The 23,875-nt window shown below is 39.0% G+C and overlaps 4 protein-coding genes across 5 annotated transcripts; 1 reads left to right on the top strand and 3 right to left on the bottom strand.

Moving 5' to 3' along the window:
- The first annotated feature begins 1,817 nt into the window (after positions 1-1,817).
- Positions 1,818-4,604, top strand: trim35-13 (tripartite motif containing 35-13). 2 transcript variants are annotated; one of them, XM_085404186.1, is made up of 6 exons: positions 1,819-2,260; positions 3,147-3,242; positions 3,340-3,570; positions 3,667-3,689; positions 3,760-3,878; positions 3,968-4,604. In XM_085404186.1, exons 1-6 carry the CDS (start codon positions 1,853-1,855, stop codon positions 4,504-4,506), a joined length of 1,416 nt encoding a protein of 471 aa, XP_085260312.1. In that variant the 5' UTR covers positions 1,819-1,852; the 3' UTR covers positions 4,507-4,604. The 2 variants fall into 2 exon arrangements, with proteins under 2 accessions (XP_085260313.1, XP_085260312.1); XM_085404187.1 differs by lacking the exon at positions 3,147-3,242 and having other exon boundaries at positions 1,818-2,260.
- A 50-nt stretch (positions 4,605-4,654) lies between these two features.
- Positions 4,655-11,363, bottom strand: slc27a1a (solute carrier family 27 member 1a). The gene is made up of 13 exons (XM_085404185.1): positions 10,972-11,363; positions 10,532-10,699; positions 10,039-10,433; positions 8,461-8,628; positions 7,800-7,869; positions 7,605-7,696; positions 7,416-7,525; positions 7,093-7,302; positions 6,879-7,005; positions 6,637-6,774; positions 5,974-6,138; positions 5,705-5,851; positions 4,655-5,617 (listed from the first exon to the last, which is right to left on the bottom strand). Exons 2-13 carry the CDS (start codon positions 10,696-10,698, stop codon positions 5,460-5,462), a joined length of 1,947 nt encoding a protein of 648 aa, XP_085260311.1. The 5' UTR covers position 10,699; positions 10,972-11,363; the 3' UTR covers positions 4,655-5,459.
- A 158-nt stretch (positions 11,364-11,521) lies between these two features.
- ptger1c (prostaglandin E receptor 1c (subtype EP1)) lies at positions 11,522-14,042 on the bottom strand. The gene is made up of 3 exons (XM_085404188.1): positions 13,736-14,042; positions 12,021-12,857; positions 11,522-11,872 (listed from the first exon to the last, which is right to left on the bottom strand). Exons 2-3 carry the CDS (start codon positions 12,849-12,851, stop codon positions 11,693-11,695), a joined length of 1,011 nt encoding a protein of 336 aa, XP_085260314.1. The 5' UTR covers positions 12,852-12,857; positions 13,736-14,042; the 3' UTR covers positions 11,522-11,692.
- A 4,892-nt stretch (positions 14,043-18,934) lies between these two features.
- On the bottom strand, positions 18,935-23,227 carry adgre5a (adhesion G protein-coupled receptor E5a). Its single transcript, XM_085405359.1, has 12 exons — positions 23,156-23,227; positions 22,265-22,418; positions 22,032-22,154; positions 21,750-21,943; positions 21,503-21,667; positions 21,213-21,407; positions 20,848-21,065; positions 20,705-20,765; positions 20,490-20,581; positions 20,123-20,288; positions 19,976-20,047; positions 18,935-19,738 (listed from the first exon to the last, which is right to left on the bottom strand). The coding sequence occupies exons 1-12, from the start codon at positions 23,225-23,227 to the stop codon at positions 19,697-19,699; spliced, it is 1,554 nt and encodes a 517-aa protein (XP_085261485.1). The 3' UTR covers positions 18,935-19,696.
- Between the last annotated feature and the right edge of the window lie 648 nt (positions 23,228-23,875).

The following is a 23,875-nucleotide window of genomic DNA, read 5'->3' as shown; positions in this document are numbered from 1 at the left end:
TAAGTATTATTATTGCTATTACTATTACAATTATTATTTTAGTCTTGGTTAATTGCTTTCCTCACTGTTTTTCTATTCTGTTTTAGGCCTGTAAGTGTATTGTTAATACCAAACCTTTTCTAGGATCTTACTTACATAAGGAATTCCTTAATTATTCCCAATGTTAATTAATTCTTCTACCAGAAAATGTATTTTAGTGCTGATCTTTGTACTTGAAAGAGGGAGTGACAGGATACACCCTGGACAGGTTACCAATCTATTGCAGGGGCACCTAAAAACAGTTTTCACTTAATCAATTATAATCATCGTGGCTCATACTTTGTCTTTTTTCATCACATACATACAAGAGGAATATTTTCACTTGTGTTCTTTAAATTTTACATTAGCCTAGCTTGAAACCTTCCTTTCATATGTGTTAATTTGTGGTGAAACTAAAGGCTCTCTCCCACTCTATTTGGCTACAAGGGGATACTTATTTGTATGTAATACATGCACAGTGATACAGATCTTTTTGGTACTGAGTTAAATTTCCAAATGGTGGATGATTGCTGCTGCAATGTATGTGGAAAAGCCTTCTTGACTAAAAGTGTCCTCTCTATTTTAAAGACTCTCGACTTCACACATCCATAGTGGCAAGCACATGGTGACAGATTTTTCCCACTCTATGTAGCTGATCAGGAGTGAACTGTAATACCTTCAAACCTCATCATGTGACTGAACACATAAATCCACAGAGCAAAGCAGCAATAATGTGTTTTCCTAATTATTTTGATCTCATCCATTTAGAAACCATTTACAAGTGAGTATCACTGTAAACAGCTGAAACATGATTACAGAGCAAACTCTTACATGACTGTAGTGTTTATATATATATATGCAGTATGTGTGTGTTTAAGTTTGTTGGCTCTTGTGTTGCTATTAGTGTCTGAACTGCTACCCTGGCTCTGGCATGAGCACAAATCAAATTTTCACTTTGGCATCTCAACAAGAAGGCAGGCGGCTAAAAATAAAATTAACCCACTTTATTTAATGTTCATGACCAAATTAATCTCAAAGTTCACACGGTTTGCTTAGATGTGTTAGGAAGCTTTTTAGGCAAAGGTGGACATAAAAAAGAAGCAACATCTTTTTCACTCCATCACTAATATAATAATTGGACTACAAATTCCTCAGAAATCCCTGTGCCCTTTTCCCATCAACACACTCAACCTAATTTGGGGTGGGTTGATTGTTCTAATAAGAAACAGGCCAGCTTGCTTTTATAGATGTTTAAAATGGACAAATCCACCGCCATGACCACCATGTGACTGTTTGCACACCTTTTTTGAAATATAAGGACTACCATAAGGGATATGGAAAAACGATGTGTCACTTCCTAAAAGCCTCATGTCCAAAGCTAAACTTAACAGAGAAAAAATGTTCCAGTGTTGATGACTTCTTTCTATTTATACTCCCACCCTGAGTCTTATTTTGGACATTGTTTCTTAGTCACCTCTTTTATTACACACAGACTTCAGAAACTTCTCAAATAACTAGAGGCGATAATAACATAAGTGTAATGAGAAGATCACCGAGGGTGCAGCTACTCTATCATCACTATTCTCCCTTCTGTCATCCCTAGGATTATATTATTTGTGCACATCTGAATAGATAAAATCTCTTTGATAAAGCGATGTTTTTTTTTCTCAGAGGTGGTGTTTATTTGAGAAAGCACAATCTGCATGCACAACACAACACAGCATGCCTGTGTGAGCTGAGATATTAACACTTATTTCTGAGGCTAAGAAGTAGCCGTCCAGCACATGGGAGTGGCTTTGGATCCTGTCATATCATCAAAGCTCTGTGTAGAAGAATGGCCACCAGACGTGCTCATACTGAGGATGACCTTTCCTGCCCAGTGTGTGGACATATTCTAAGTCAGCCTGTGGTGCTCACTTGCAGACACAAATTCTGTAAAGCCTGTCTGAAAGACAGCTGGGACACACAAGACAGTGGGGATTCACATTCACACTACTGTCCTCTTTGCTGGCGCCGTTCCTCTATGGATCAAATAGTCGTGAGCACTGTGCTCGAGAAGGCCTGTGAATCCTTCAAGAAGGACAGAAGCAAGAATGACCCAGAGGCTTGCAAAGAGCATGGAGAAAAGCTCACACTCTTCTGTGTGGAAGACTTAGAGCCAATTTGTGGTCTATGTGGGAAAGCAGCTGCACACTCTGGGCACCGGCTTTATGCCATCGGGGAAGGTGCCCATGACTGCAAGGTAAGCATGTTAAGGTCACAGGGATACTCAGACCATTTACTTTTTGCAAACATAAGTTGCACGGTTTAATTAGATTTCCTTATCTTAAACATAAATAAATTTGCACAAAACAATCTCTATCTGCAAATGACGCAATGGATAATGAAAAAAATGTTTGTTGATGTATCAGCCACAGTGTTTGCAAGGTAAATAACAAGTCAATGACTACAACCTAAGATTAACAATAAGGTTAAGCCTGTGTAATTAAGGATATGAAAATATTTCAGAAGTCAGCCTCAAAGACTGTTTATCACTTTATAAACAGGTGATGCATCATGTTGTACCTCAACTGTATTTTAATTGAAATCTTGTCAAAAAAAAGAAGTTTTTTCATTACTTTTGACTTTACTCTTCTGAACTTCTTTTGTATTTCTCATAGTCTGATATGCTGATACAATATGTGTGAAGCTTTTTTTCTGACAGTGTTCATTAACATTCTAATAATAGATTTATATATTTGGTTTACTGTTGCTATTGCTGTGCGAAAAGAACTGAAACTTGACTCCCACACGGTTTCTCTGACGCCACATTAACTCTACTCATGCCTTCTTCTGCCTGGTCTCAAGACCAGTAAACATTTAATATTTATCTGGAAAATAAAACTATAGGAGCCTATATTATACTCCTGTTTGGATGCTTGATATTGTTTGTGTCACCAGATAAAAAGATATTTGTCTCTTAAAGCCAATGCTGATGTAATGTGCAGCTTTGCACTGACATGGAATGCTGCCATGAAGGGTATGCAGCAGCTGAAAGCCCCGCTTTGTGCTGGCAGATTGGCCACCTGCCAGAGTGACCTTGTTTTAAAGAGTTGATGGCCTGTCTTTTTTTTTTTTTTTTTGTAAAGGAGGAACTAAAGAGTGCACTCTTACCATTGAAAGAGAAATTACAGCTGTACAAGAAGACAAAAATGGTCTGTGAGGAAATGGCAGAACATGCCAAGGTACTGTCGGTTCCATCAGTTCCAAATGTTGCTTTGGACTTCAAAAAGAGCCAAGGTGCGGAAGCAATGATTACTCATCAATCATGTGTCTTTCCAGAACCAAGCTGAACAGACTGAAACACAGATCAAACAGGAATTTGAAGCCCTTCACCGTTTCCTTAAAGAGCAGGAGGCTGCCAGACTTTCTGATTTAAAGGCTGAGGAGGATCAGAAGAACTTAATGATTAACCAGACGATTGAAGAGATCAATGGTGAAATGGCATCTCTTTCCAACACCATCAAATTAGTTGAACAGGAGATGTCAACTCAAGATATCCCATTTCTTAAGGTAGACCAGATCAATTAGAACAGCAAGCTGACTGTAATGTTTTTATATATTTGAAAGTATCATTTGATTAATGATCCTCTTTATTTTTACTTTCAGAAATACAAGGAAACAATAAGGAGGTAAGTGCTACCACATCCACTTCAGCTTATTAACAATATTCACAAATTAACTGCTCGAGTATCTTTTCAGAACCTGGCAAAGTTCTCCCGATCCACAAATGGTATCTAGTGCTCTGATTGATGTGGCCAAGCACTTGGGCTCTCTGAAATATAAAGTGTGGGAGAAGATGAAGAGGATAGTCAAATACAGTGAGTTTCACACACAGAATTTGTTTACCAGTTTTACTGTCATGCTTTTATGCCAATCACAGCACCAACTTCTTACTTATTTCCCCAAGCTCCTGTGATTCTGGATCCGAACACAGCAGCTAGCTGCTTCATCATCTCCGAGGATCTCGCAGTTGTGCAGAACTCTACCCAGATTTTCAAGCTCCCAGACAACCCAGAACGTTTTGACGTCAGTGCTGAGATGCTGGCCGCTGAGGGCTATTCCTCTGGACGCCATAGTTGGGATGTAGAGGTGAATGACAACACCTACTGGGTGGTCGGGGTAGCCAGTGAGTCAATCAACAGGAAGGGTAAACACATTCTAACACCAGCAGAGGGATTCTGGACTATAAGGTTTCGCAATGGAGAGCATAAAGCCTGCACAGCACCGTGGGAGCCGCTCAACATGACCAAGAAGCCGGATGTGATAAGAGTGGTTTTAGACATGGACAGAGGCAAGGTGACCTTTTACGACCCTAGACAGAGAACACCCCTCTACACCTTCACAGATGTTGTCACGCCTAGAGCCTTTCCTTACTTTTGCACTGCTTGCAAAGAGCATCCACTGAAAATTCTACCCTCACGGATATCCTTATCAACAGAACAGTAAATCAACTTGAAGACATTATGAAATTGTTCTGTAAACTCTGAGGCTCTTCATAATGATCCAGGTTACAGTAGGATATTAAAGTAACCTTTAATTGCTTTAAACAGACACAGTTTAAAATCTTTCATTTGAGTTAAAAAATTTCCAACAGATCCATGATTGTGAATATCTTCCCAAGCTTTACAACTACATCTTACAACAGTAATGAGATTTTTTACACAATAACAGTTACTATATGTGACCTAGTATCGTATGATGAAAATATCACTTCTGTGATTTCGACACACAGTTAAGCTCATATTAAAAAATAAAGTCATTAAATACAGATCTTAGTTTCTTAGTTTCATAAAAGGCACATAAAACAGCAATGCTGGCATATTTGTAAACAAGTGTCCTCAGAAGTTCAGATTTGACAAGTGGGATTAGTTTCCCATTGCAATAAACATGTCAAAGATAAAAATGTCAAGGGTGGGTGTTCAAGCTAGTAGCCACATACACTGCATGTTGAACTCTGGTCTCTTAGCCTCATTCATACACACAGCAATAACACAAAACTATTGTTTAAACCTATACAGAATTAATCTTGCAGCACAGTTTATAAACAGGTACATACCATGTAACAAAGTTTAACCTGACTACCCTTTTTTCCTACTCACATTAATGTAAGATTTCTACTCCACTCTATGTGCGGTGATGCTCAGATTTTAAAAATGGACAAAGATGCTATTAAAGGGAATAAATGCCCACACATCATGTTCTGGTGTGTTACTATACAGTGTTAAAACATCATCTGTTACAGTACTCTCTCCATGTCGGAAGCCCGCTCAGTCTCTTCCCTGCAACTGTGGTACATCAAGGCTGAGTGATGCACACACTCCTATATCCGTATATTACTCATTCTCTGAAAAGTAGCTGTTTAAGTAAGGGTCCCTGACTGCCCTGCTAAAGCCTCCAGATCATAAAGACATTCTTCCCTCGACTATAGCGTTGTATAGCTCCTCATTCATGGCCTCGTAACGTGCACCTCTGGTGTTTAAAAAGTAGATCTTGTCATTCGTGAGTCGTGGGTCGAATCCCTCCCTCTGCAGCCTGGTTTTCTGGATTTTAAATGTACCTATACAGAAATATTGATACACACAGATTATAATTTGTTTTCATATGTAGTCATCAGTGGTAGCATAAAACTAAAGGAGCATTTTACCAGTGGTGTCTACATGTGGGGAGATTCTCAGGAACACAGGGCGAGCATACGGAGGAAGAACTCGTTGGATATCCTGCAAGAAATTGCTGCAGTCAAAACTCCCCGTGGCATCTGCAATGGCAGCCATGCCTGCCTTACCTTCCACACCTGGAGTTAAGCATAGAAATAAATAGTTGTAGTATTGAGTTCTTTTAAAATCACTAAACAATAAAGGGGAACTACATAGTCCCAATGCAATGCTAAAGGCAGTTAAGTACATGAACCATTACCTGCCACTGCCACACCATACACTGCAACATCAGTTTGACCCAGAAGATTGCTTAGTATACCCTCAACCTCAGTGGTGGAGACGTTTTCCCCTCGCCAGCGGAAGGTGTCCCCACTGCGATCCCGGAAGTACATGTAGCCCAGCTCATCCATCACTAACACGTCACCTGGGGTGGAGGTAAAGCAAAGTACCTGTGCGGTTTTTACAGCTATTAATCACTGACATGAGTTATTTAAACTTCCAAGTTTTGTTTGAATAACAATTACCTTGAACACTTGAAAAACACAAGTTTAATGTAGCAAATTTTAAAAATGTGATGTGCAAGCTATGCAAGCATAAACAATGACAGGCAGAAAAATGGGTGAAGCTCCCACTACATCGATAATCAGCTGTAGCAAGGTGGATGTCACAGTAAAAGTTTATATATAAACTCTGAAAACAAAACTTTGTGCGAGACATCATTATCAACTTGATCATATGGTAATTTGCTGATTTTGCCAGGTAACAGGGAGAAATGACTCCAGGTGATCTGAATGATCTGAATGAACTTAATCTATTTCCTGCCAAGCCGACTGAACTGCAGTAGACTTCATGAATGTTTGTTTAGAAAAGATGAGGGACAATAATTTCTTTATAGGTGCATCAAACAAAAATTATTCCCAACCTGATAAATAAGCAGAATCATTTTTCTTGAAGACATTGTGAGCGATCTTCTTCTTTGTAGCATCCTGGTTAGCATAGCCATCAAAACGCCTTAATGGGTCTTGTTGGTTGATGCGGCCTACCAGAAGGCCTGGTTCCCCTGCAAGGCATGGAGGACTATAATTTAGCACTCTAAGAAGACCAGCATAGGTCAAAGACTCCCAAAACCCTTCAAGTTGTAACTGCTGTATAGATGTTCAGTACCAGGGCGGCAAGGCACACAGAACCCACGGCTGTCCCGAACAAGTTCCATAGTGTCTTCATCAACCCTCACCAGACGGATGGGGTACACATTGGGAAGAATACGGCTGTTGAATCCACAGGCTCCCACCTGGCAGGATAGAATTAGCTAAACTCTGATCCAATTAACATTGTAATAGTGAGGACATGCATGTCAAGTTACATGGTAGTTGCTGACCTTGCCATCCATGTTAGCAATGCTGCAGTTGCACTCGGTGGCCCCATAGAACTCGCCAATCTGCGCCACCCCAAAACGCTCCATGAAGGCTTCCCAAACACTGGGGCGCAATCCATTTCCCACAGCAAGCCGTACTTTGTGTTGCTTCTCAGCTGGCCGCACGGGCTGAGACAAGAGGTAGCGGCAGATTTCCCCAATATACTGCACCACCTACAAGCCGAGGGAAGAAAAAAAAAATCTTATTGTTCAAAACATCATGGTTTATGAATAACTTCAAAAAAACTATTATAAATGCCATACTAATGAAATCAATAGGTGCTTACAGTGCAGTTGTACTTAATACAATCTTCCCAGAAGCGGCTGGCAGAGAATTTTTTCTTCACTACAACAGTGAGGCCGTGGATCAGACACTGGCCAACTCCAATAATGTTTCCTGGAAAGAGAAGAAAACTTGATCAAACCTTGAAGGTGAAACTGTAGTCATTAAAAATCTGTAGACTAGCACCACATACCTGCTGAGTGATAGAGAGGCAGGCAGTCATAGACAATGTCATCAGAGCGCATGCGAAAGGCAAAATACCCAAAAGCAGCAATTCTGTAATAGCTGTCAAAGAAAACAGAGATTCCCAGATAAACATTAAATGTATTAACTTTGAAGAAAGGTGATTTTTTTTTTCTTTTGGTAGTGATTCTTCAAGAAAACATACCGACTGTGAACCACAATGGCAGCCTTGGGCAATCCTGTGGTCCCCGAGGTGTAAATATAAAATAGGCGGTCTGCAAAACAATAGAATATAGCATAAAAATGCACCCTGCAAATTTACATAGTGTTTTATTTACTGCTGGGATGGCATTTTGGAAACCAATGCATTAAAGAACTGAAAATGCAGACATCGTTTCTACTTTGCTTAATATTTCCCTTTGCAATTTCATCTGAACTGTTATGTAAGGTATATCTGAAGCTCACACCTTTAATACTGGCTTATATGTTAATTCATCTAAGACAGATTTACCACTGGGCTAGGAAATGGTTTATTAATATCCAGACTGGACAGTGCAAGCAAGTCACTCTTATCTGCTCCAGACAGCTGTCTAAGAAAAATAAATGCAACTGTCATAAAATGACTCGCATTATTAGCCAAGTATTTTCCTTATCAGGCTTGAGATATATAATTACTGGAAAGTAATTTTAGTTTTGAAATAGCAGTGTGAGAAAAATGAATTACTAGGGTTACACTTTGGGAATTCAGAATCAACCAAGAACCAAAGGTTAACAGCTACACACACTGTAAGGAAATTGTTTAAGAAGGCATTTGAAACATACAGATTAAGTGTCAGAGTGAGAGCTGAGTTTAGTGAGATACTCACCATTCATTCCTTTAGGGGGAACACAAGGCGAAGGGGAATGTTTAGGTGCAGCAGCTAAAATAGGGTCCAGAGGTTGAGCAGCAAGACAGGCTAACTGTTCTGCACTGAGGTCTCCTGTACAAAATCGTACCATGGACTGGCTCATGGTGGAACTGATGTCCAACATAGCTGGCATTCAGGAAGAAACATAGTTAGATATAAAAAGGGGATATAAGTCAACTCAGTTCAGACTCTCTAGATTGTATGTGTGTGATCATAAAGTTGTCCAACACCATTAGATGATTTTAATTCAGCTAGTGCTCTTCAAGGTCATAACCTTGGGTAGTAATTCACCACAATCTGCTATTATTAGATCACTTCTGAACACTTATGTTTTGATCACTTGGTCTTCTGGGATTCTCATTCGCCCTTTAACTTGAATTCCACTTTGGTAAAGGGGAAAGTTGCAGGGAATCTAATCACATACTTGTGTATGTACAGCCAAAAATTCCTGGCATTTGCCAGTTTGACACAGTTGCTGATGTTTTCTCTCTGTGCAAGTTTGAGATTCATGGGATCCATGCCACTTGTAAATGATCAGAATAGGACCTCCACTAAGTGATTTAAAAATAGCACTGGAAACTAACTAAAGAGCTCAAGGTCGCACAATTGAAGGAGAGATCAGCCAAATTCATATCAGGTATTGTCTCTGGCTTTTAGAAGTTGTATTTAAACTGCGTTAACTAGCTTCACCAAGAATTTCACTGGCAGCATGGATGCCAACGACAGGTCCAACTCGTCTTACATTTCATAGGCCCTGTCATTATTGTTGTTTGTTTTACAGCAGGCTGAGGGTCGCAGATGTGGATACTGCCAATATTGTTGTGACGGTGCTGGACTCCCTTGTTGTCAGAGAGGCGGATGTTGTCCAAGATAAGGACAATTCTGGACAATACCCTCCACCCACTCCATGAGTGCCCAGTCACAGGAGCACGTTCAGTGAGAGACTGAGATTACCTAAATGCACCACTGAACCACACAGGAAATCATTCCTGCCTGAGGCTCTCTCTCGGTACAATTTCTCCATCTAATGCACAGTACACAGTGCAATAGTTAAAGCCTTAATATTTGCATATGCTCTACAGTGACAATAACAAAATAAAGTTTTACAGTTTAAAGTTTAGAGTACAGTGTCACTCATATATTTAATCTCTGTAATATTCTGGATATTTATAATTGAGCTATTTCTTATACTTTGTAACTTTGTAATATTTTAGATTAGTTCAGTCTGTTACTGTTCTTATTGTCTTGGAGCAACTGTAACTACATCATTTCCTTAGGGATTAATAACATATTCTAAAACAGATTGAGTGTGAACAACGACACCACCTAAGATGACCATCTACTATACCGTTACAGATATCAAGCAAGGAATCTGTAGCTGAGACTAGCTGTATTGTGGGTGCAAACATAACACCTGTCCCTTGCTGACAGTATAATACTGCATCACAGATTTATACAAACAGCTCCATTTATACAAAATTAAAACAAATACTCATTTTATGATCAGCTCTCTCTACATCATCTCTACATTCTTACCATCCGCCAGCTCAGCTCCGAACACAATCGCCCGTGACTCTGATACCCCGATACAGTGCAGAAGAGGATCACAGCGGAGACTAAAGTTGATGAGTGCAGCTTCCACTCCAACTTTGGCCAAACCCAGCCAAAGTGCCACCTGTAATGGCCTACTTTCCATGAAAAGGGCCACAACATCTCCGGAGACCCATCCTTGACCTCTCGCCCAATGGGCGACTCCATTTGATATCTCATCCAGCTGGGTGAAGGTCCACATTTCTCCTGTGGCCTCATAGATGAGAGCTGGTTTATTTGGGTGGAGTTTCACTGTCTGGGCGAAAATGGAAGGAATATTGCTTCCATGGTGCATGTAGCGCCATAAGGCCAGCTTCACTCTCATGAGCACATACAAGCCACTGGGGAGTGTGACAAGAAAAATCAGGTCTAAGCACAAAGATGTATACAGATATACACGCAAATGAGTCACAACTTGATGTAGATGTCGTTAACTTACTTGAGGTCTCTCTTGGCCGTGCGTGCTGCAATGTAGAAGTATTTCCAGCTGCTTGTGCCTAGATATACCCCAAGACCTGCTGCCAGACTCCAGGGCCAGGACACCCCGAAGAGACGACACAGTCCCATGGACCCCAGAGAGGCTGAAACACTCGCTGCATTGTGCATTCTTGTCACAGTATAAAAGGAGAAAGACGAAGCGTTTAGCAGAAAGAAGTGGCTTGAGCTAAAGCCTACATGAGTTCCACTCTGGAGGCTTAAAGTACTACAGTTGCAGGTCAGTACACACGAGAAACTTTTGCAGGTTGTAACTAACGCATTACTCCACTGAACGGAGATTACGTTTTTAAAGAGAATTCAGCTCAAATTTAAGCATCGTGTGTGAACAAGCGGCATTTAAAGAACCACTGTTTACTCACAAACTTTAAACGCATAACTTACCTACAGGTCAATTAGACAGAAGCACTGTCACCTTTCACCCGATAACCTCGCAGGTCGGCCCGCCTTATTATTTAGAAAACCAGCGGTATTTCAAATCGTCCTTCCGTTTGTTGGGAGCGTCGAGAAAGTCCCCAATGAAGCGTTTTCAGGAAAATCCGTATTATTTTTTTTCCAAGTCTTAGCACACTTTTACTTCTTACAGCGCAGTTGTGCTCAAGTATTTATTAGTTTATTCAAAGTACATCTATAAATATGTCAAACATACGTTAGCGAGTCCAGTCACGTGTCCTCTACGAGCCTGCGATTATAATTTGTGCCCAAGTGGCACAAATGTGAATGAGAACAGTTAAACTCCAGCTGAATGTGGCTATTTTCTGTACTCCATATTGAACAGAGTCGCTGCCACAGAAGCACCACCCACCACGGGCGTTAACCTTCTCCTGCAGGTCCGCTATTTGTTAAACTCACTGCTTGTCAAGCTTTTCTCAATTTTGATTGGTCAAAACTAATACCGCCCCATTGGCCAATCTGCAAGTAGCTGCTATTGATGACAGAACCGGTACAGACTACTAAATGTTGTGAAATGTAGTTCAAGTCCGCCTCCATCTCTTATTCACTAACTGCTTGTGTAAATAAGCTCTTGGTTTGTTAATAAATAGAAAGTATCTATGTTCTCTATACAAAAAGTCCATGAGTAATATAGTTAATGCAAATAGTGGAACTATGTTCTTGTCAGGGTCCATCTCTGTCCACAAACTCTGAAGAGCACTGTCTTCCTCAGTAAGATGTAAACCCAGGGGTCTAAGATCTGATTCCAGGAGGCTATACGTAAAGCCACATAGATGAGCTTTTGAGCTGATGTTCCAGGGCTTTGCTTGAGCTGCATCAGAAGAATTTGGATCTAAAATGTAGGAGAAAAATGAGAGAAAACAATTATGATGTGTTATTTATTCTTTGTCCCTTTTTATTAATCAGATCTAATATTAAAATAAATCATATCTAAATTATTGTAGAAAAAAAGTCTTCAGAATAACAAAAGCAGCACTCACAAGGAAGGGGCTCCAGCAGACACAGGAAACAACAGTGATGACTACCAGTTGCGCCATTACCTCTATATCCAATGAAAAAAACAGCGAAGAAGATGATGTACGTGATTGATGACGACCAAAGCGGGTTGTGTGGTTTGTTTGACCATTGGGGGTCTTCATTCTGGCATGCACCAATGAAGCAACACTCATTATGTTGCTGAACAGGGAAAGGGTGAGCGCAGTGAGGCCCAGACATGAGAAAATCAAAGCCAGGTAAGTGTCAGCTGCAAAACGTGGAGAAGTAACTCTCAAAAAACACCAGGTGCATGGATATTGGATAGTATAAGTCCCTACTTTGAGTAAAGGCAGAATTGCCAGAACAAGTGCAAGAGCGGAAAGGAATAACACCACCCGTACCACATGAGCCACAGTAATCATATTAAAACGACAAAATGGCTTAGTGATGGCCACACAGCGCTCCACTGCCATAACACAACCGAACAGCAAAGGGCACAGGCCAAAAAACACCATATTTGTTCCAAAGACATCACATAGTTTCATAGTATACTGATGATTCATGTGGAGATACAGTGCAAAGGAACCTAGGATCACATGACCTCCGAGGTCAGCCAAAAGCAAAGCCACTGTTAGAAGTAGGAATGGTGCTTTGGACTGGCGGCAGAATCTACCACGAGACTTAGCCAGGATGCTCAGTGCAGCAAGGTTGGAGATGGTGCCGAATAACATTGTGAAGCAGGATATTGCTAAGCCTGAATTGCTCATGGGAGGTGGGACGCTACTATTCGGCTGGCCACATGTCTGATTCAGATGGCAAGTTGTCATCATTTCCATTGATACCTACAAAAAGAAAAATTATGAAAAAGTTTAAAAGAACATGCATTAGTTAAAGTCTACAATTTTTTAGCTAATTTCAACCTGTTTTGCCATCTAGATATCTCAAGTAAATTGCAGACAACAACACATCAGAGAAGTTAAAAACAAACAAACAAAAACTCAGTAGATACATGCTTTACTGGGCAGCTCAAAGTAATAATAAGTGGTATGTTTCTGACAAATGGGATTTAAAGAGCGTTTAGATGAGCCTCTATTCCTTGGCAAGAATGAAACACAGTAGATAAAACCCTGCTTTTATTCCTAATGAATGATGTAGACTAATAATGCTTAAAACATGCCTCAAATAGGGTCATGCAACAGGCTTGATTGAAGTACAGGAGCAAATCTATACTAGAACGGCTGAAAAAGAAAACAAAACAGAGTGCTGCAATGCCCAAGTCAAAATTCAGACCTCAACTCATCTAAGAGAGCTGTGCATAAATGAACTGAAGCAACACTGTAAAGGAGAGTGGGGAAAGCTGAGTTAAACTGCACTTGAGCTTTTGATGTTATAGGCCTGAGATAATAGAGTAACATCAACTAGAGCTTTAATGAATATGAATAATCTCCTTTGGTCTGCTAATCAGTTATTTCAGTAAGTCTGAAATCATTACAGAGGAATTCAAGGGTAATACTAAGAAAGTGTCACTAGTGTCCAAAGAAGGTTGTCCTTTAACTATGACTGGATCTGTTTATTTCTTTTTTTTTTGGGGGGGGGGGTAAGTAAGAAATGTCTTGCCAAGATCTCCCCACAATCACGTTTTGCTTAAATTATTTCAGTAGAGGGGAATGTATCTAAACATATAGTATTATTTCTATGTAGTAAATTGCCATTAACTTACCTTCAGACTCCTTTGATGAACACTCAAAAGGAATGAAGGATGATGAATGTGCCTCTTGATAACACAGATGCCTCATGTACCAAATCACAGTATGATCACAGTTGCCTACGGTTATTTACTTTCATTCCCCTCCCCTAATTTTTTTTCTTGTCCTCTGAAAGCTCCTCTTCCTGCCTGGTCTACCTTTCTCTTTCTCTATCTGCAGACAGGTTTCTTTGCATACTATTCTTTCCCGTCTGAACATGTCCTCTAATCTACTCGTAAGAGATACTCATTTGGAACAGAGTAGAGCTAAAAAAATGTTAGTCCTCACTAACATTTTCTTCCTCAAATTCCAGCATTTATACACCAGACAAAAATCATCAAAAGAGTTTGAAAGAGTAGATGATAATTAGATACTTAGATGCACCATCACATGCTAAACAACATCCTAACAGGTATCTCACATATTAAAAATTATATTATTGAAAAAGTATTTTAGACATGTATTTAAACATTTTCTAAACAAGGAATTTGCAATGATAACTTAAACAGCATTATTCATAAACCTATGTGTAGACTTCAGAGTTGTTCAGAGTTGTTATCTGTGATCTTACGTAAACAGGAAGGAAGTGGAGACAGTCTCCCATTTCCTCTCTGAGTATAACTATTTCAGTCTTTGAAGTTGAACCCTCAGATCTAAGAAACATAAGGGGAAAGATGGAAAATGTCATTGAATGGAAGCGGAATTATTTATTTTATTTCTGCTAAACGACTAAAGAAAAATAGAACTCTTTATCCTTCCACTGTTTTTATTTTCCAGATAAAATAAAATGAATGAAGTCGGAAATGTCAATACACAAAGGCCTAAAATATTACAGAGAATATGTATTCAGTTTAAAGCTTCTGAAAATGTAAACAGAAAAACATTAAAATACAATTTTGACTAATTTAAAGACATGTCAGAAGGTGCTTCTGGAGAAAATTGTGGATGCCACAAAAAGCATTATTATGTTACCCTGTGTGGAGCTCTGCTTTATCTGTTTAATCTCTTCAAGCTTCTTTTGAAAAATAAATAAACAGAAATGAAATTGAAAGGAAATTGATGTAACAAGCTTTGTGTAAAGTCATGTTACCAAGAAAGTTTGAGTGCTGTGTAAAACGCAACACACGCAGACACAAACACACACGATGTGAAATAAAAGTTTTGAAAATTGAATATTCTCTGTGTTGCAGCAAGGATTCTTTTAAAAGCACTGTAAGTGTAAGTGTTAGGACACTGAAGGGAAGAACTGCTGTAATAGTTTTTATATATATAATGTTTATTTATATAACGTTTTTAGTCTCACAATTTTTTGTGCCAATGTGTTCTTGGCACCAAATTAAAAATGATATTATTTCTTCACAAGCAATCAAGTTTGACAGTTTTTTTTGTTCCACATTCTTTTTGAAGAAACCATCATTTTTTGGGCCTAAAAAAATCTTGTATATGCAGTTTTTCTTAAAGCTGTTTTTCTTTTGTGATTTCATCTCATCAAAGAAAGTATCTGTAGCTCATCAATGACACTGCTGTAAAGCCTGTAGCAATAAAATCACAATGTGACTGGAGTGGGTTACAATCTGACAAGATTGGTTAGAAATGCAGTATATGTTGGCATGTGATTACCAGAGCAAAAGGCAGGATCTCCAGCAGCTATCTCCATCTGGATGTCCAAATTAGCATGCTTAGTTGATAAAGCCGTGCTTCCTTTGGATATAACAGGCCCCTTATGTACAGTGGGGCAAAAAAGTATTTAGTCAGCCACCGATTGTGCAAGTTCCCCCACTTAAAATGATGACAGAGGTCAGTAATTTGCACCAGAGGTACACTTCAACTGTGAGAGACAGAATGTGAAAAAAAAATCCATGAATCCACATGGTAGGATTTGTAAAGAATTTATTCGTAAATTAGGGTGGAAAATAAGTATTTGGTCAATAACAAAAATACAACTCAATACTTTGTAACATAACCTTTGTTGGCAATAACAGAGGTCAAACGTTTACTATAGGTCTTTACCAGGTTTGCACACACAGTAGCTGGTATTTTGGCCCATTCCTCCATGCAGATCTTCTCGAGAGCAGTGATGTTTTGGGGCTGTCGCCGAGCAACACGGACTTTCAACTCCCGCCACAGATTTTCTATGGGGTTGAGGTCTGGAGACTGGCTAGGCCACTCCAGGACTTTCAAATGCTTCTTACGGAGCCACTCCTTTGTTGCCCGGGCGGTGTGTTTTGGATCATTGTCATGTTGAAAGACCCAGCCTCGTTTCATCTTCAAAGTTCTCACTGATGGAAGGAGGTTTTGGCTCAAAATCTCACGATACATGGCCCCATTCATTCTGTCCTTAACACGGATCAGTCGTCCTGTCCCCTTGGCGGAAAAACAGCCCCATAGCATGATGTTTCCACCCCCATGCTTCACAGTAGGTATGGTGTTCTTGGGATGCAACTCAGTATTCTTCTTCCTCCAAACACGACGAGTTGAGTTTATACCAAAAAGTTCTACTTTGGTTTCATCTGACCACATGACATTCTCCCAATCCTCTGCTGTATCATCCATGTGCTCTCTGGCAAACTTCAGACGGGCCTGGACATGCACTGGCTTCAGCAGCGGAACACGTCTGGCACTGCGGGATTTGATTCCCTGCCGTTGTAGTGTGTTACTGATGGTGACCTTTGTCACTTTGGTCCCAGCTCTCTGCAGGTCATTCACCAGGTCCCCCCGTGTGGTTCTGGGATCTTTGCTCACCGTTCTCATGATCATTTTGACCCCACGGGATGAGATCTTGAGTGGAGCCCCAGATCGAGGGAGATTATCAGTGGTCTTGTATGTCTTCCATTTTCTGATGATTGCTCCCACAGTTGATTTTTTTCACACCAAGCTGCTTGCCTATTGTAGATTCACTCTTCCCAGTCTGGTGCAGGTCTACAATACTTTTCCTGGTGTCCTTCGGAAGCTCTTTGGTCTTGGCCATGGCGGAGTTTGGAGTCTGACTGTTTGAGGCTGTGGACAGGTGTCTTTTATACAGATGATGAGTTCAAACAGGTGCCATTCATACAGGTAACGAGTGGGGGACAGAAAAGCTTCTTACAGAAGACGTTACAGGTCTGTGAGAGCCAGAGATTTTCCTTGTTTGAGGTGACCAAATACTTATTTTCCACCCTAATTTACGAATAAATTCTTTACAAATCCTACCATGTGGATTCATGGATTTTTTTTCCACATTCTGTCTCTCACAGTTGAAGTGTACCTCTGGTGCAAATTACTGACCTCTGTCATCATTTTAGGTGGGGGAACTTGCACAATCGGTGGCTGACTAAATACTTTTTTGCCCCACTGTACAAGCAGGTCCGCCTCTGAAACCAGACAGACTTTTCTGAACATGCGTTGCTTCTTTGCTAATACTGTATAAAATATAAGTTAAAGGTTGAATTCTACTTAACGAATGGTCAAAAATTCAACTGATTTACCTCTATTTAATGTTTGTGAGTAGAACATATCTCTGAAGTGGTAGTTAAGTGCCCTATGAATCTCAGAGCATTTCCCACTAAGACCAGAACATGTGAAACTTTCCTTTTAGAATTGACTGCTCTGGGCAAGAGGTCATCAGTCAAATTCAGTAATCTCTACAGGCACAGGAGAAGAGAAGGAGATGGAGTGAAATACAGTTAAAGTCAGAAAATATTTAGCCCATGACACAATTTTAAATAATTTATTTCTGTTTTTCAGTAGATGAGAATGCAACAAGTTAAAGCTAAGCTAATGAAACTCAGCTTTAATTCAAGTGACTCAACAAATAAATAAATGAACAAATTAAAACATTATTATAATTATTCCTATTTTTCTACCCAGTCACCTTTACTAATGCCCTTTGTCTATTTATTAATTTATTAATTAGAGTCATAACAAATTAATCAGAAAGAAATAGCAAGCGCAACACGAACAGTTTTCCAACATCCATCCATAGGGTCACCAGACGCTATCCTACAAAGAATGTCCTCTTCATTCAGGTCCACTGATTTCTTACTGTCTCTGAGCTCCTGAGAGATTTATTTCAGATAATTCACAAGGGCAGTTCAGTTTTTTTGTATTCTCACTGGCTCAAAATGGTTCCATTTCTGCAGTGGAAATGGGCATTATTAAGAACAAAAATATTATTGATCATTTAGTGGGAAAGAATGGATGGATGGGTTTTGAGATTAAAGTTAAAAAAATGAGATTAAAGTAATAATTCTATTTTGAGAAAAACATCATAATGTGGAGATTACATTTGTTGTTTCAAGACAAACTGGCACACCTGCTACCCTCTACAAAATGCCCCGTGTAGATGAACAAATTGATGAGCTGTCTTATTGTGTTTTGTTATACAACATACATCCTCTTTATTGAACAAGGGTGTAATCATCAATACCGTTGCATCTGTCCATTGCCAGCCATTTCACTACAAATCTGGCCAACTCTTCCAGGTTTGTGCGTGCTTTTCTTTCTGATCGCATACAGCTGTCTGAAAATTAAGCTTCTACAATTTAATGTAATCAACCCCTATAGTATGTCTGTGAAGGTTCTCAGTCATCCAGGTCATCGTAGTCAAAGGAGCTTGCAAAGAAAAGCGTCTGGACTTTAACCCTTATAGTAGTTTTCTAAATATTACAAATCTAATTATATTGTTATATAACAATGCCTAGAGACGATAAACATTTTGCTGCATTATGTCATACTCAGCCCTCACCTCCTTATTGTTCCAGATTCCCAGACAAGTTAAATCAGCCAGATTTTAGTCTGAAGCCAGCATTGCAGAAACAGTAATAACTGCCTTGTGTGTTGATACATGATGCATTGTGAACACAGAGATTTCCTTTTTGAAATTTGTTAATGTCTAGATGAGCAGAAAGAAGACATTTAAGAAGAGCTGAGAAAAAAAATCTTAAGCCATCACCTTGAACACAGAAGAGAAAAAGTTTGTTGCAAACACAGATTTCATTTATTCAATGTTATTTCAAAAAATCATGTTGCAGATTATACATGTCTATATATCTGCATCTATAGATATAGATAGATATTACATAAATTATATATTGGTGTCAAAATGTAATATAAACAAATCATAAAAGCTCTCATTCAAAACAAGGATACCTAATTATTCATATTTCTTAATTTGTACATTATAAATGCTCTTTGCAACTGTATTACACAAAAGAAAAATGAACCTGGTCAACCTGTTCAACCTTCACTGTTCATAATATTTCAAACACAGGATGCCAGATGTGTGTCCTGAGTGAAGTTACTGTTAGTAGTCTTATCTGCAAACACCATCAGCCTTCCTTTCTGGTGAGCTAGCATCCGAATGTTGCATGTAGTTTCTGCTGAGTGGTTATATTTCAATTTACTCTGAAAGCATACATAGAACTTCTCAAGTGCTGCACCCTTTATATTTTCCCTGTACAGAGAAGGGAGTGGGAGCCCCAACTAGTGGTAGGTAACACAACAACATTACAGAACCAACAGTTAACTGAATATAAATTCAGGCAAAAAAAAAGATGATTAGTTTAACCAACAACAGGGTGATGGTAAATATGACTGAGGTTAGGGTAAACCTCGGCTGCTTGAAAATGAAGTCAAAGCAGAAATTGCAACTATTGCAGTTTCTCTAGATGACACAAGAAGTTGGTTCCAAAAGGGGAGTCAGTCTGCATAGACTATGTTAAAAAGGCAAATTTTATAGCATTAAAAAGCATATTTACAGCCTGGTACAAAAACCCTTTTGACATCTTCAGAAATTTCCGCTTCAGAAATGACCAGGGGAATTCTACAGATATCAGCAAGTATACAAAGTCATCATCCCTCCACTTTTATAAGATTGCTTAAGAGATATTTGTCCAGTACAAAAACTGAAATATACATGTCAGCAGTTTTTATCCGGCAGGTGATTACTTTCTAGCTCCTCAAAGTTGACATTCTCTTGTATCCTGGGCACTCTTCGAAACCTGATGATGACAAAATGAAGAATATTCATATTCAAAAAATGATCAAAAATGTCTTTCATTATAACCAAAGGATCTTATTCACTTCACATCTTGATGTCCTTCAGAACAGCTTATCAAACAAACAAAATGGTCAAATTTCGAAGGTGTTCAAAATGAAACTTCAGGAATAGTTTGCAGCAGTACCGCTGCCGATCAAATGTTAATCTGTGCCATCAATTTCTGTAAATAACTGCTTACACGAGCTTTTCTGTCACTCTTCTTCCGAGGAGCACACATTCTGGTCAAGGCATGTTTGTACTCTTCCCTCACCTAAAATGAGGATATAAATGAAATTTTACCAACCGGCAAGAACTTCTTATTTAGTTAAGCATGAATATTACTAACCTGCCTGGAAAACAGACAATACACTGCAAAGAGTGTAACTCCTTCCAGGCTGCCAAAGATGGTGAGGTAAGCCATGGCTGTATGGTTTTCCTGAAACTGGAAAGAACCAAAGATCCAGGTGTTGCCCAATACAAATAGCTGAGCCACTGCACTAATGGTGAATGCCCTGCAGAAAACATGTTGCAGGCAAGAAAATGAATGACCGATTGAAAAATCAGCCTTTGTTGGCTACGGACCAATCCCAAAACAAAAATCCAAAACCTAGATAAAAAATTCTAAAGCAACGTAAGAAATAATCTAAACAGCACAACCAAAACTCAACAGGATCATGATAGTGATTTCTATGCGCAGCTTATGGGTAACTTACTCTATTTTGTGCAGGTCATCCAGGTCAGGGTTTACACTTGAGAACTTCTGTGCTAACTTCCATACAGTTATGAAAAAGAAGAAAATGTTTACCTGAAAAAGCAAAAACAAATGAACAACAAAAGCAACATTTATGTTTACATCAGCTTTTTTTTTTTTTTTACACATCATTTTACTCTATAATCATTTCCCTAAATTGATTTCAACTTTACTTACAATGATGATTACACATGCAGGGCCAAAGTAATTCCAAATAAATCCCTGGGTTACCCAACAGCTGAAATGCACATTAAGAGTTAAGATAAATAGAGATTCAAGGATAAATTGATGATAAAATTTTAGGAATAGAGGGAACTTACTATCTCTCAGTGCCATGTCCCCTGGAATTAGCTAAGGCAGAGATGGCAACAATAACAGCTGGAACTCCATAGGCAGCTGCCATCATGTGGAGGGTTTTAAAGTTGGTGTTCGAAACAAGCATTATCATCCTGAACAGTTGTACACTGTCCAGACACATCCATAAAAATGTTGCCAGATAGGAAAAATGCAGGATCCCTGTCACCACTGTGCAGCCATCCTAATGGGGAAGAGATGAGATATTGCCGAACTAGACTTACTAAACTTCTGTTCTTTTCCTCATTTTGTCCCTTTACATCACAATTCAAGTTAAGTAAAAAATTCTGGATCTGCATTCATCTGAGCTTCAAACACAGTTAGTATTTACCTGGTTCTCAAAATGAGAGATTCCTGCTAGAAAGGCAAGGTTTGCAATGAAGAGGCTGATGCAGAGATGCAGGTGGATGGTGGTTCTTGGACTTTTAATAGAGCGGATCATTGAGAATGTCAAGATGGAGATGAATAAGAAAATCAGTGAAATGGACAGGAACACCCATATGATCAGATGAAATTCAAACTTCTCCTGTTGGGAAAGTAAATGAAAGTACATGAAAGTGGATTAAAGGTTTAACTACTAAATAGTCTGAAGTTTAAATGTTGCGGTTAATTAGTTTAAACCTTAATTTCATTGTAAGCCGTGAGTATAGCAAAGGTTCCCAGGTGGTTACAGGAACACGAAGTATATTCCAGGTTTGACTCTGCCACACCGCAACCACGATCAGACCATGATCCTCCATTCACCGAGGAATCCCAGAACACACAGATGTGGAATGTTTGATTTGCCTATAAAACAAATATATGTGGGGGGGTTTTTGGCAAAAGTGATCACCACAATCTGAAACAACAAATGAGAGATAACCTCTACCTGTTCTTCTAGGTGGTTTAAAGTTAGGTTAACTGGCGTTTTGAGGTGGCTTGTATTTCTGTTGCTGACAGTGACAGTCACCACTTTGGAGTTTATCTTAAAGCTCTGGTTCTTTTGTGATTTCATTCCATTAAAGAAGCCATCTGTAGAGTTTTCCAGGTTTGAATAACTCATCAAGGACACTGTTGTAAAGCCTGTAAGAATGAAAGGAGAGCATCATTAGAGGGGCTCATAATTTGATGAAATTGGTTAGAAATATAGTATTTGTTGGCATATGATTACCGGGGTAATAGGCAGGATCTCCAGTAGCTATCTCCATCTGGATGTCCAAGTTAGCATGCTTAGTTGATAATGTTATGTTTCCTTTAGGTATAACAGGCCCCTTGTGTACAAACATGTCCAGCTCTGAAACCAGACAGACTTTTCTGAACATGCATTGCTGGTTTCCTAAAATTGTATCAATAAAAAATCATCTAAAAGTGAATTGATTTATTTTCTTCGAATTTCTATTTAACCTGTCTGAGTTGAGGAGATATAAATCCTTGAAGAATTAGTGAAGGGTCCTATGAGTCTCAGAGCATTTCCCACCAAGTCAAGAAAGTCTGAAACTTTCCTTTTATAATTAAGAAATGCACTGGACAAGAGCTCATCAGTCATATTCAGGAATCTCTACAGGCACAGGAGAAGAGAGGAAGATGGAGTAAAATACACTTAAGTCAGGCAATATTTACACACGGGCAGACATGCAGACACACATTCAGGGTTACAGGGGGCTTTAGTCTATCTCACATAAATAAAAAATAAGAATGAAATGATGAGCTAAGCAACACAAAAAGGCAGCAGAAGACAACAGCGTTGGATGATTGCTGAAAACTTTTCACCCAGTAAAAGAACACCTTAACATCCAGCAAGTGAAGAAAACTCTCTAGTAGGTTGGCATATCATATTTACAAATTAATTATCCAAGCCTAGCACAATGAAAAAAAAAAAAACACAAAGACTACATGAAAAGGCCAGATTGTGAATGCTCTTCACTCAGCATTTAAGACAAAAAAAGAGATATTTGTGATTATGTGTGAACAATGCAATCATTCTTTAGGAGTTAATGTAATACTTTCTTTAGCTTGAATTACAGCTGAAAGCACACATTTTAATTGCATTAATTGCATTTAAATGTTTCATTTAAAATCTATTGCAGTACAGAACAATATTTCTTAGAAATCTGTTACTGTCCAAATGTTTCTGGACATAATCGTAACTGCAGGGTGAAACAAGAAAGAGTTAGACTGAGGCAGACTTTGATACTGGGGTCAACATCAACAGTCTACAAGAAATCTGAACACCATATCCCCCCCTTCCACCCCCCTCCCAAAAAAAAAAAAGACTACAGTTTACTTTAGTTGTACCTTTAGAGTCTCCTCTCCATTCAGCTCTACCGGTCTTTTGTTGTTTGTGAGTTCCTGACAGGTTTTTTCCATGTAATTCACTAAGCCATCTGCAATATGAAATCTCTAGAAGAGGGATTGGAGGATGATAAAATAAATCTATGAGATAATACGCATTTCAAATATATTTTGACTCGTGATATAACTGTGTCTTGTGTGGAGTTACCTCTTTCACATCATTTATATCTTTGAAAACATCACAGTTTAATTCTGAGGAAATAAAGTATTAAAAGTTTTTACTGATGACCAAAGTTTTCTTGAAGTGTTCTGTTCATGCATTTACTTTGAAGAAAATCAGATTAAAATGGATCTTGGCAAAGTTCAGTTTTTATTGTATTCTCACCAGTGCACCGTGCCGTTTTGTTGCCATAGTTAGTGAACCCAGCGTTGCACATGCAGTAATAACTGCCTTGTGTGTTGTTACATAATCCATTCTGACCACAGGGATTTCCTTTATGACATTCGTTAATATCTAGAGCAGCAGGAAGAAGACATGTAAGAATACCTCTGAAAAAAAATCCTCTGCCATCACCTTAAACTGAAGAGCTCACTCTAAAATGGCAGCACCAATGAGAGCAACATTTTACCTTCACATGTAGCCTTTTGATCGTGACGAAAGATTTTATTCCCAGTAGTAGAAATGAATCCATCATCACAGGTGCACGAGTAATAGGGGATAGT

This window comes from Rhamphochromis longiceps, linkage group LG4 (assembly GCF_057381845.1).
Source record: "Rhamphochromis longiceps isolate RC_006_pf linkage group LG4, R_longiceps_female_GT1.1, whole genome shotgun sequence".
Taxonomy (NCBI): Eukaryota; Metazoa; Chordata; class Actinopteri; order Cichliformes; family Cichlidae; genus Rhamphochromis; species Rhamphochromis longiceps.
The sequence above is the reverse complement of the archived record's forward strand: the minus strand, read 5'-3'. Positions and strand labels throughout refer to the sequence as shown.

What these genes read in the sequence shown, in the direction of transcription:
- trim35-13 (XM_085404186.1), top strand. Translation starts at nt 1,853, where the DNA reads ATGGCCACCAGACGTGCTCATACTGAGGATGACCTTTCCTGCCCAGTG. An exon ending in AAGGTGCCCATGACTGCAAG is followed by an intron (nt 2,261 to 3,146) that starts GTAAGCATGTTA and finishes TTTTTTGTAAAG; the next exon opens with GAGGAACTAAAGAGTGCACT. An exon ending in TACAAGGAAACAATAAGGAG is followed by an intron (nt 3,690 to 3,759) that starts GTAAGTGCTACC and finishes GTATCTTTTCAG; the next exon opens with AACCTGGCAAAGTTCTCCCG.
- slc27a1a (XM_085404185.1), bottom strand. Translation starts at nt 10,698, where the DNA reads ATGCACAATGCAGCGAGTGTTTCAGCCTCTCTGGGGTCCATGGGACTG. An exon ending in GCCTCTCTATCACTCAGCAG is followed by an intron (nt 7,526 to 7,604) that starts GTATGTGGTGCT and finishes TTCTCTTTCCAG; the next exon opens with GAAACATTATTGGAGTTGGC. An exon ending in TGATTCTGCTTATTTATCAG is followed by an intron (nt 6,139 to 6,636) that starts GTTGGGAATAAT and finishes CCTCCACCCCAG; the next exon opens with GTGACGTGTTAGTGATGGAT.
- ptger1c (XM_085404188.1), bottom strand. Translation starts at nt 12,851, where the DNA reads ATGGAAATGATGACAACTTGCCATCTGAATCAGACATGTGGCCAGCCG. An exon ending in TCTGCTGGAGCCCCTTCCTT is followed by an intron (nt 11,873 to 12,020) that starts GTGAGTGCTGCT and finishes CCTACATTTTAG; the next exon opens with ATCCAAATTCTTCTGATGCA.
- adgre5a (XM_085405359.1), bottom strand. Translation starts at nt 23,227, where the DNA reads ATGGAAAAAACCTGTCAGGAACTCACAAACAACAAAAGACCGGTAGAG. An exon ending in AGATCCTGCCTATTACCCCG is followed by an intron (nt 21,944 to 22,031) that starts GTAATCATATGC and finishes TCATTCTTACAG; the next exon opens with GCTTTACAACAGTGTCCTTG. An exon ending in GGACATGGCACTGAGAGATA is followed by an intron (nt 20,766 to 20,847) that starts GTAAGTTCCCTC and finishes TGTGCATTTCAG; the next exon opens with CTGTTGGGTAACCCAGGGAT.